Below are 10,955 nucleotides of genomic sequence, written 5' to 3'. Positions count from 1 at the left end.
TTTATTAATAATAAATATATATCATTTGTGTGACACCCTCTACCTCACATACCATAACACAAATAACAAAAATTGAATAACATAATATTTTTCATAATTGAAATACCAAACATGTTTAATTCAAATCAAAACTCATGTATTTGTGGAATTAAATAGATATTCATACATGTCATGCAACAAGGAATACAACAGAACAATCAAAAAGCAAAATATAAACTTGCATAGTTTGTTTGTTTCTCTCAGGGTTCTCTTAAGAACCTACATAGTATTCTAATCCATACAATAAACATCTTACTCATATAATTGTCTCTTACAATTGCATTCTCTTATGGTGTGTTTGGATGAAGAATTTTACAAATTCAAGGAATTTTAAATTCTTGGTATTTGAATTACTTTGATTTCAATTTCTATCATTCTTAAAATATTTTGTTTGGATAATTAAGTCAATTCAAATATCTCAAATTTTAAATTATTAGGTTAGATATGATAATTTGATTCCATCATGATAAAATTAATTTTAAAAATATATTTATATGTTGAGATTTTTAAAATAAATTTTATAAAAATAAATATTAGCTAATTTTTAAATATTTAATAATTTTAAAAACTAATATAAGATAATATTTACTAGAAAATCTTGTTTTTAATTTTAATGTGTGCAAAATATTTTCATATGACAAAGAAAAAGTTTCCAAGACAATAAATTTCAAACAAATAGTCAATTTATCTGCTAGAATTGAGGATTTAGACAATTTTATAATTTGCCACACAATCTATTATATTTTTCATTTATTTCATTCATTGTCAATATAAATTTAATTATAACATTATTTCCAATTAAATTATTTTTATTTTCACTATTTTTTTCTTAAATTGTTATATGCATTATAATTTGTCACATACTATATTATATATTTTCATTTATAGTAAAAAATATGAATTTAAATTTTAACAAAAATATTCTTTTTTAGAATTTGTTTGACCTTTCTAGATTTGTTTTGATTTCAATTTCAATGTTTACTTAAATGAGTGATGAGTATCCTCGATTTCCATATTTCTTTTAGAATTAGGCTATAAATATAACAAAAAATTTAGAATTAGATTGATTTTCTGGATTTTATCTTCTGAATTTATTTATCTTGATTTCATTTTCAATTTTTATATAATCGGGTGATAAATATGAATAAAAAATTATATATAGTTAGCTTTAATTTTTCTAAATTTATGTGTTGTTATATATATATATATTAATTTCTTTTTTTTTATATTTTAAATTTCACAATGAAGATAAAAACATATTTAACAATTACTTTGATCTCTTGACTTGATTATGTTAATTTAATTTATTTAATTGAATGATCAATATTAAAATATTTTAAGAACTAACTCTAATCTTTTCAAATCCTCGGTTGTTATTTGAGAATAATAATCAATACTAACAGAGAGTTGTTATATGGTATACTTAAGAGTGATTTTTTTTTTTAAATCTGTTGATCTAGATTGTGTTTGAGAGAAGGCATTTAAGTAGCTTATTAAGTTATTTTAACTAGTTTACAAGCTAATTCGATTAAATAAGCTTGTTTAGTATAGGTGTTTATAATTTATTTTTATAAATTAATTGAAATAACTCAGTTTGTAAGTCTTTTTTTTATTCTTTTTACTTTTTTATCCTTATTATTTTTTTGAAATTATTTTTTATTCTTTTTAATTTAAAAACTACTTTATCTTTCCTGTCATTTTCTCATCCTCGTTATAAGAATTATTTCTTGACATTTTATAATTATCAATTATGCTACAAAAAACTTCCAATTCAATTAGCTAGTTCTCAAACTTATAATTTTTCAGTTCTTAACTAATAAGTTTTCAGTTCTTAACTAATAATTTTTCAGTTCTTAACTAATAAGTTTTTAACTTATAATTTAAAAACTTCCTGTCATTTGAATTATGGGCCTAATTGCAAAACTAATCAAATTTCTGTTTCTGGACAGTTTGACCTTCGCTCGGTTTTTTGGCTTTATCTAGAGCTACAGAACTCCGAATTGAGCAATCTTGGTGGCGTTGGAAAGTTAAGAGAAAAAGCTACAAATGTCTCACTAATGTGCATCTCCTAATTCGAAGCCTAAGATGGTCAAAATGGAGCCCGAAAATGACCCACGGAATCTGGAAACGTTTTGGGCCTTGTTTTGCAATGTTCAAATCAGTTTGGGCCCAATTTGACCCAAGCCTTCTAGAAGGGCAAAAGGGTAATTTAAGAAACTCTAAAAGAGGGGAGAAGGGAGCCCTCTTCAACGAAAATAATTTCCCTCGCGCGCGCCCCTGAAGCTGAAACCCTAAAAAGTCTCGCGCGCCCCTGGGATAAGCTCATGACCTTCCGCGGGCACCACATCCGGCCTTACGTGGTGGGAGACTAGTGCTTCCCGCTTCTACTGCAAGAAGGTTCTCGAATCCTACACTGAAGTCTCCGACATCGACGCCATCATCGAGCAATCCAACGAACCCCTCCCCACCGCTTCCCCCTCCTCCTCCTCCTCGCGCCGCTCCTTCTGCGCCGCCGCTCTCCGCACCTCCCACAACACAGTCCAACACTTCTGCAAGAAGCTTAGGGTTTCCCAAATCAAAGAAGGCAATGGCGTTGACATGCTCGGCCGCGACCTCGTTGTGCAGGGCTGGGTTTGCACGCTTCGCCTTCAGAGCAGCGTCACCTTCATCGAGGCAATGCTTTACTCTTATTTCCCTTCCGAATAGCATCCTTATGGATTTCTACTTGCATTTTAATTGAGTGCTTTGTTGATTGTGTGTAGATTAACGATGGTTCTTGCCTTTTCCAACATGCAATGCGTGTTGAACTCTGAGGCTGAAGGTTACGATCAGGTATGCTTGCTTTTTGTAATGAGTTGTTTGTGGCTTTTGTTGTTCTCTCTGTTGAAGTTGTGGAGGTTCTTATTAGGTAGAATCTGGATTGGTTACCACTGGTACCTCCGTGTGGGTGCAAGGAGTTGTGGTGAAGAGTCAAGGATCCAAGCAGAAAGTGGAATTGAAGGTCAACAAAATTGTACTGGTTAGTTCTTCTTCGTTCTTAACAAAACACTGTTTTTGTTCTCTTTTATCAGAGTAAGGAGTAAATGCACTTTTTATGCTGTCAAAAATTGCTATGTATGATAATTTTGTCGATTTATATAATAATTATCTTAAGAGTCATACATGACATGATTTATGATTGGTTGGATAGTGATTTAAACTATTTTAACATATCATCAATGCTTTCTTCGTTAATTTCTTCAAGAGTTGAGCCTTTTTCCTCTGTTTTTAATTTCTTCATGGACGTGTCAGTGTCACAGACGAAGACTGAGTCTTAAGGGAGTGGTTCACTTTTCTTTATGGACAGCTACTATATCATTTTCCATACATGCATCTATTGTTTTTTTCTTGTACAGTGCGATATTCATTTTCATCACTCATGTAAACCAACCACTATTAATTGATGCTAAGCTATGAAACACCACTTTTTTTTTTTTTTTTAACAATTACATGGCTAAAATCTGGATCAACTATTAGGTTCAAAAACAAACTTTATAATATTATCTTTAATTAATACTTTTTTATATCAAATCTTTAACTAATACAGAACTTAAATCCTTTTGGATCTATTCCTTCACACGGATTGGCTTGTAGGCACGTTGGCTGGGACATTTGCAGAAGCACCTTTTATCAATATTAATCCCAATGAAAGTTTCTTGGTAATCCTCCACTCTAGCAGCGAGTTTTGAAAGTATTTTGAGAGATCTAATTAGTTATGAGAGTTTGCTCGAATGTGTGATTTTGTTGCAAATCTTAAAATGGAACTATTAGACATTAATCATGATTTATCTTCACTGGTCTTAAATCATCAAATAACATTACTTGTACTCATGGAACAGCTTTACAGGTAGCAATGACTTGATCTCTTAATATCGTGTTCTATTTTTTTTATAAAATATTTACTAATCTTTTAGTCTAGAAACTGCATTGGTTGCTTTTATTTTTGCTTGCTTCCTTTGTTTAGCATAAAAGAAAACTGCATTTTGTTCCTTTATTTAGTGCTTTCAACTTCTCCATCTATTATTCACAAAGTGTTTCACGAGGCAACTACTAATTTTTTTGTCTATCATTAGGTGTGAGACAGAGAAATTGTTCACAACACTAGCAAACTATTATGATAATGATGTAAGTCTCCTTATTCAACATATGCTTTGTAAGATATTTTCTCATTGCAATTATATAGTGGGAATTAGAAAGCAATTATATTTGACCATTTATTACAAGTTTCATTGTATTTTGTAACTCTTTGCGAATGTATGTGATCCTTATTTTTCATTTAGGTATTCTTGGTTAATATGATAAAATGCTACAGTTTTATACCCTTGATGTGAAATACTAATTGCGTGGTGAGCATAGTTGAAATTTTCACATCGTCTCATATGATGAAATAGAAGGCAAAATATAATTTTTAATTGTATTTGTTAAACTAAATATTTTCCTTACATAATTCTTTAGGTTGTCAGTCTCATATCTGCTAAAATGTTTTTGGTAACATCTATTATCAGGTTGAATGTGCAACTTTAAATCAAGAACTACAAGACATGGAAGCCCGTGTGCGCCGGGAACAAAAAAAGTCACCAGAAAAGGCAAATCAAGTAAAACAGGTATTTAAACAGATTATTGAGAAGAAAGTAGGCCATTTTTTTAACTTTATTAGGTTTCCTTATATTTCATACTGTCTACAAAGTTTATCGATAAGTGTATAGCATATTTAGAGTCAATGTCGTTTGTTGTTTATTGCCACCAATTCAAAGCACTTTCGATTTTCTGTATAAATATAACTAGAGCACATATTTTGATTATTTTCTATCTTTTATGCATATTAAATGTCACTGTTTAGAAGTAGACCGTTCCCATTATTGATACGTTTGGTTTCTCTGTTTCAGGCTGAAATGCAAAAAATGAGAGTTGAAATGGCTGCCATGAAGAGGGATGCTGAGCATTACTCACGTCAGGTAATAATTATGTGTTCCTTTAATATTCTCTTGAATAAAATTTAAATTCACCAGTTGGATATAGAAATAAATAAAACCTCCGTGTTTCTTTGTGGGCAAAACTTAGACTTAATGGTCATACTGCTGCATTTCCAGTGAAATTTTCAAGTAACGTCCTCGTGTACTGCATCATTTTCTGTAGTTTTTATCATATAAGCTGTCTTGTTTCTAATTTTCGGGTTAAATAACAGTAAAAACACTTGGTAAAATCATTTCTTTGCCTAAATGTGTGCCTTGTGGATTTTGATCTCTAAATGATGAAAAGTATCATGGCTATGGATATACTCCAATGAAGCTTTATTGTCATAGTTACACTGATAGAGGTCATTCATTATTTTTCATGTGTTGTTTTGCCGATTAAGCACATCATTAATCTTGGGAACTCCTCTTGATGTCTGTATTGTTCTTTTATCTTCATTTTAAATGATATCATGCATTTTCATAAAAAAGACTTGATATTTTTGTTTTGATTGATATTGTTTCAATAATAGTCTCTGGTAATCGATTACAATAAATGGGTAATCGATTACCAGAGAACCTTTTAATAAATAACTTTCGAACATATGATTTCCATTGTCTGGTAATCGATTACATGTATAGGTAATCGATTACCAGAGTTTTAAAACAATAGTTTTCTCAAATTCAGTAATCAAACAGTTAGCGAGGGATTCATCCCAGTTAGTGACGGATAAAATCCCTCTCAAATAGCGAGGGATTTAATCCCTCTCAAATAGCGAGGGATTTAATCCCTCTCAAATAGCGAGGGATTTTACATACCTCTCAATCCCTCTCAAATAGCGAGGGATTTTACATACCTCTCAATCCCTCTCAAATTGCGAGGGATTTAATCCCTCACAAATTGCGAGGGATTTAATCCCTCACAAATTGCGACGGATTTTTATTAATTTCTAAACATTTATTGTTACAAATTTGTGACGGAAATTATATTGTTTGTGACGCCTTAATTCCGTCACTAATTATGACGGAGAAAATAATCCGTCACTAAATATTTTGTGACGCCAAATTTTGTGACGGAATCATTTCCGTCACAAATTCCGTCACTAACTTATTTGTGACGGATTTTATGAAGTTTAGTGATGGATTTTTTCCCTCTCTAATTTTAATTTTTTCTAGTAGTGTTAGTTTATTCATTTTGGTGACAAGATATGAGGCTATAGGACAAGGTAATGGATAAAAGTTTGCCTTAGGTGTAGATGGAGTAGTAAGATTTTGAGACCGAGTATGTGTACCTAGTGAACTTATACTTAGGTGTTTGATCTTTGGAGAGGGTCATAGAAGTAAAACTAATATTGTGACAGATGCTTGAGTAGGATGATCATTCATCTATCATTTTTGATGATGTAAGAGTTGGATTTGATTGAGGAGCTTAGAGACTTAAGCGTGATATGTGAGCTCACCCTTAAGAGCATTGGATTGAGTATGTTGGAAAGGACTAATAGATTAATGGATGAGATTAGAGAACCCCAGGATTTAGATCTTTTCTTAGTGAACCAAGTGGAGAGGATTGGTAGGAGTATAGATAGCCCTTTACGAGTAGAAGTTAAAGGTGTTTTGGGGTTCAAAGATAAAATCTATGTGGCTAGTAACCCCGAATTAAGGAAGATGATCTTAGAGGAAGGACATAAGAGTACTCTTAGAATTCATTTAGGAGCTATAAGATGTATCAGAGTGGCGTAGCGGAAGCGTGGTGGCCTAAGGTGAAGAAAGGAGTAGAGGAATTTGTGTAATCGTGTGTAGTATGCCAGAAGTTTAAGATAGAACACCAGACGTCTGTAGGAATTTTGTAGTCTTTAGACGTTCTAGTTTGAAAGTGAGATGGTGTGTTGATGGACTTTGTTATCGATTTACCTAAGACACTTAAGAAATTTGATTCTTTTTGGGTTTTAGTGGATAGACTCACCAAGTTTGCTTGTCTTATCCTTATTGATATTAGATATTCCTTAGGGAGAATGATAGAGTTGTGTATCAGTGAGGTAGTGTGGTTATACATGGGATTTTCTACTAGTATATTTTATGATGGGAAACATTTAGGAAAGTATTAATTAGCAGTAGAGAGCAAGATCCATGAAGTTTATCTGTTCAGGTTTTCGATAAATTTCAGGGACGAAATTTCTAAAAGTGGGGAGAATTGTAACACCCCAGTTTTCATACTTTTTATTGAGGGTGATTTAGTAATTTTCATAAAATTTATTAAGGGTGATTTAGTAGCCCAGAACGGGTCGTTCCCAAACTAGAACGGATCGTTCCAATCTACTAAAAAGACCTATTTTTGGTAGCCCACGGACCGTTCCCAATCTGAAACAGGTCGTTCTAAACTACCAAAATAGTTTATAACCCTAGTTGGGAACAGGTCATTCCAAAGTTGGGAACGGGCCGTTCCAAATATGGACGTTGTGAGTTAAAACTCATCTCCAGAACAGACCGTTCTGGTTTAAGAACGGGCCATTCCAGATATGAATTTTCCACATTATGAAAAGATTCAGAACGGGCCATTTCGGATCTGAAACGAGCCATTCTGGCCCCTCCTGAAATTTATAAATAGAGCACTATGGCAGAAACAGGCCAAATATGAATGTTTTCTATTTTGCCTTCTGATTGTTCTATTGTGTTCCTAGTATGATGTAGAGTGTAAATATGTATTTGATTTCAAAATTAGATAAGTTTTGATATGAATTAGAGTGCTCTGTGGGTTCCTGTACGGAACCCTATGAGGAACAATTATGAATATGACTATGTAAAATATGAACTTTTGAGATAAGCTATGATTATGAGAATGTGAAATGTGACAAAATGAGACATGAAATTCCATGACAAGTGAAATGTTGAGTAATGAAATAGTGAATGTGTGACATGCATCATGTGCATATATGATCTATTCCAGGTGTGTCGCTTAGGCCGCATACCAGTGATGTAACAAGCTATTCTAGGTGTACCTTGGGTCACTAGTGATGAAATGATGAGAAATGTGGAACTTCCGTATGGCGCCACATGCATGCATTTATGAGTCGAGTCCATGACATCATTGCATGATAAATGAGTATGCATGTGATATTGATTGTGTATGTGTATTGTTTACATGTGATTTGTGCTTGTGACTTATGTTTGTTGTGTATGTGTTATCTAACATTTATTTCTACACCTGAACATGAGTGAGATGTTTCTCACTCCCTTGTTGTTCTTTGTATGTGTTTAAATTGTGTTACAGGTGATCATCAGCATAAGAATGTTGGTGACGAGGCTTAGGCTTCAGTTGGGCATGCTCTGATAGGATATGTGACATCGGGGCATAACTAGGCTTAGTTTAGGATTTCCTTATTGTTATTTTGTTTTGGAAAAGATTCATTTTTCTATCAATTTCGCATTTGACCATGTTTGAAGTTTACGAATGTGAATTCTCTACTCTTATGTTAATGGATTCATTGTTTTAATTCTAAAGATTTTATTTAAACCAAGAATATGTTTTTATAAATGTTGTGTATGTATGTTGGGGTAGAGGGTGTCATAGATATAAATATATCCTCTTATTAAATAAGCTCACAAAATAACCCCAACATATTTTTATGTTACTCTTGAGTCTAAATTATAATCCTAAATGTTTATTTTCTAACTCAAAAATCAAAATTTAATTTTATTAATCACACATAAAAAATCACACCAAAACCCACTTCTCTCAATTCAATCGATAAAGACATAAATTGATGCCTAAAACTATTCTATTATACCATCAATTACTCAAGTTCAACATTTTCACCATAAAATGTATCTTAAGATGCTTTGAATTGGTGTCGGGTCTGAAGGTAAATTTTAATAAAAGCTCTTTTGTAGCTATTGGGATACAATAGGTGGAGGTGGAAAGATTTGCATATACACTGAATTATCGTAGTATGACACTTCCATTTCTGTATTTAGGGATACCTATAGGGGCTAATCCTAGAAAGACAGAGATGTGGAAGCTAGTAATACTCAAATTCTCTAAGAAGTTAGCAGTATGGGAATCAAGATTCTTATCAATGGCAACACGGGTATGTTTAATAAACTCGGTCTTATCTTCATGGCCTCTTTATTACATGTCATTTTACAAGATTCCCAATTAAGTAGTTGCAAAATTGAAAAGTATACAGAGAAATTTCCTGTGGGGTTCAAAGAATGGTGAGAAAAAAATGTCATGGGTGAGTTGGGAGAAAATATGCAAACAAAAGAATCAAGGTGGATTGGGAATCAAGGACCTACACAAATTTAATGATGCTTTGCTAGGCAAGTGGAGACGGGGATTATTTCACCAAACTGATTCTATGTTGTGTAAAGTTCTGACATCAAGATATGAAGGATGGAAAGATTTACAGGAAGAAATGATCCTATCAACATCGTCTGTATGGTGGAAGGATTTAAAAAAGGTATGTGGAGGACCTAATCAGAATCACTGGTTCAATTCAAGGTATCAATGGTTCATCGGCCAAGGGGATAAGGGTCGTTTATGGACGGATAAGTGGATAGGGGATCAGCCATTGATGGAAAGCTTCCCGAGGCTATACTTAAACTCGGAACAACAAGACGGCGACGTTAGCGAAAATGGGAAGGTGGATAGCTAATAAATGGCATTGGGAACTCAAATGGAGAAGAGCATGGATTGGCAGAGAACCATATTAGTGGGAAACATTACAAACATTGGTACAAGGACAAAGTTTAAGACATGGACAAATAGATACATGGAAGTGGATGTATGACACTCATGGTAATTACTATATCAAATCAGCATATGAAGCAATCCAAGCAATAACAACAATCCAAAGTAACAATGTTAGCCCATTTATCAACATTCTGTGGAAGATGAAAATCCCACCGAAAGTGGCAATATTCTATTGGAAGATGCAACACAATAGCTTGGCAACTATGGACAACCTAAGGAGAAGAAACATACAAGTACAAGATGTAAATGCAACATATATTTTGTGTGGGGAAGCAGAAGAAACTACAAAGCATATAATGTTCTCATGTGCAGTAACAGACAGAATCTGGAAGGATATATACGGTTGGGTAGCTGAAGCAACAGTTATGCCACAAGACTTGGTTCAACATTTTCTTCAACAACCTTATCAAGTGAATTCAAACAAAGAAAGGAACAAATGGCAGGTGATATGGTGTGCAGTTACTTGGAATATATGGAAGGCAAAGAACAATTCTAGATTTAGAGGAGTACAGTTCTTAAAGGAAAAGACATATCAAGACATAATTTATTTTTCTTAGCTATGGTTATCAATGGACAGCTCATTCCAGTACAGCTATCAACAGTGGATTGTCAATCCAGGAGCTTGTTTATAGACTTAGATATAAAAGACTGAAGGTATGCGAGGAAGTTCAATTTAGAAGATAAGGTTATTTTTCTACATCCATGAGATTATATGTAAAAAGGACCCATCAAGAATATAGAAGTAGGAACATATTATTCTGATAAGCCAAAACTCTCTTGTAAATATGGGTGGCACCCCTAGTGCCCAAATATTAATATATTTTATTTGTTGTTTCAAAACAACATTAATTTTACCTATTCATGCAATTAATATCAACATTTACTTTAATTTGCTTTATAAATCAAGATTTCTTACGAGAACTAGAGACACTCATAGATTGTACATATTTTTCGATTCACATGAAATTGATTACACATATATCTCAATCATGCATATAAGAGTACGAAACACAAATTGACAGTTTATAAATTAGAATTGTGATTTCTATCTCACAACATAGAAGAACAAAAAAGAAATTGAGAGTCAATATTAATCTGACTATCCAACATATAACCCACACCATAGAACGAGACTATTCACTTCCCTTTACCTCAATGAACAAACTCAAGCCTTC

General features: G+C 32.9%; 1 protein-coding gene and 1 long non-coding RNA gene across 2 annotated transcripts; both read left to right on the top strand.

Annotated features, from left to right (window-relative positions):
- The first annotated feature begins 1,825 nt into the window (after positions 1–1,825).
- On the top strand, positions 1,826–5,454 carry LOC145955846 (uncharacterized). The gene is made up of 5 exons (XR_014432571.1): positions 1,826–2,871; positions 2,948–3,058; positions 4,152–4,203; positions 4,584–4,682; positions 4,965–5,454. It is a non-coding gene; the product is annotated as an uncharacterized LOC145955846 (long non-coding RNA).
- A 3,523-nt stretch (positions 5,455–8,977) lies between these two features.
- Positions 8,978–9,682, top strand: LOC145956404 (putative mitochondrial protein AtMg00310). Its single transcript, XM_083071995.1, has 2 exons — positions 8,978–9,115; positions 9,215–9,682. Exons 1-2 carry the CDS (start codon positions 8,978–8,980, stop codon positions 9,680–9,682), a joined length of 606 nt encoding a protein of 201 aa, XP_082928121.1.
- Positions 9,683–10,955: the final 1,273 nt, after the last annotated feature.

The sequence above is a fragment of the Cajanus cajan genome, chromosome 3, assembly GCF_000230855.2.
Source record: "Cajanus cajan strain Asha chromosome 3, NIPB_CcT2T_4, whole genome shotgun sequence".
Classification (NCBI taxonomy): domain Eukaryota; kingdom Viridiplantae; phylum Streptophyta; class Magnoliopsida; order Fabales; family Fabaceae; genus Cajanus; species Cajanus cajan.
The sequence above is the reverse complement of the archived record's forward strand: the minus strand, read 5'-3'. Positions and strand labels throughout refer to the sequence as shown.

Bases quoted from the DNA above. Each gene is read 5' to 3' on its own strand.
- LOC145956404 (XM_083071995.1), top strand. From the start codon at position 8,978: ATGACACTTCCATTTCTGTATTTAGGGATACCTATAGGGGCTAATCCT. The intron at 9,116-9,214 runs GTATGTTTAATA...AAAAGTATACAG, and splicing joins TCTTATCAATGGCAACACGG to AGAAATTTCCTGTGGGGTTC.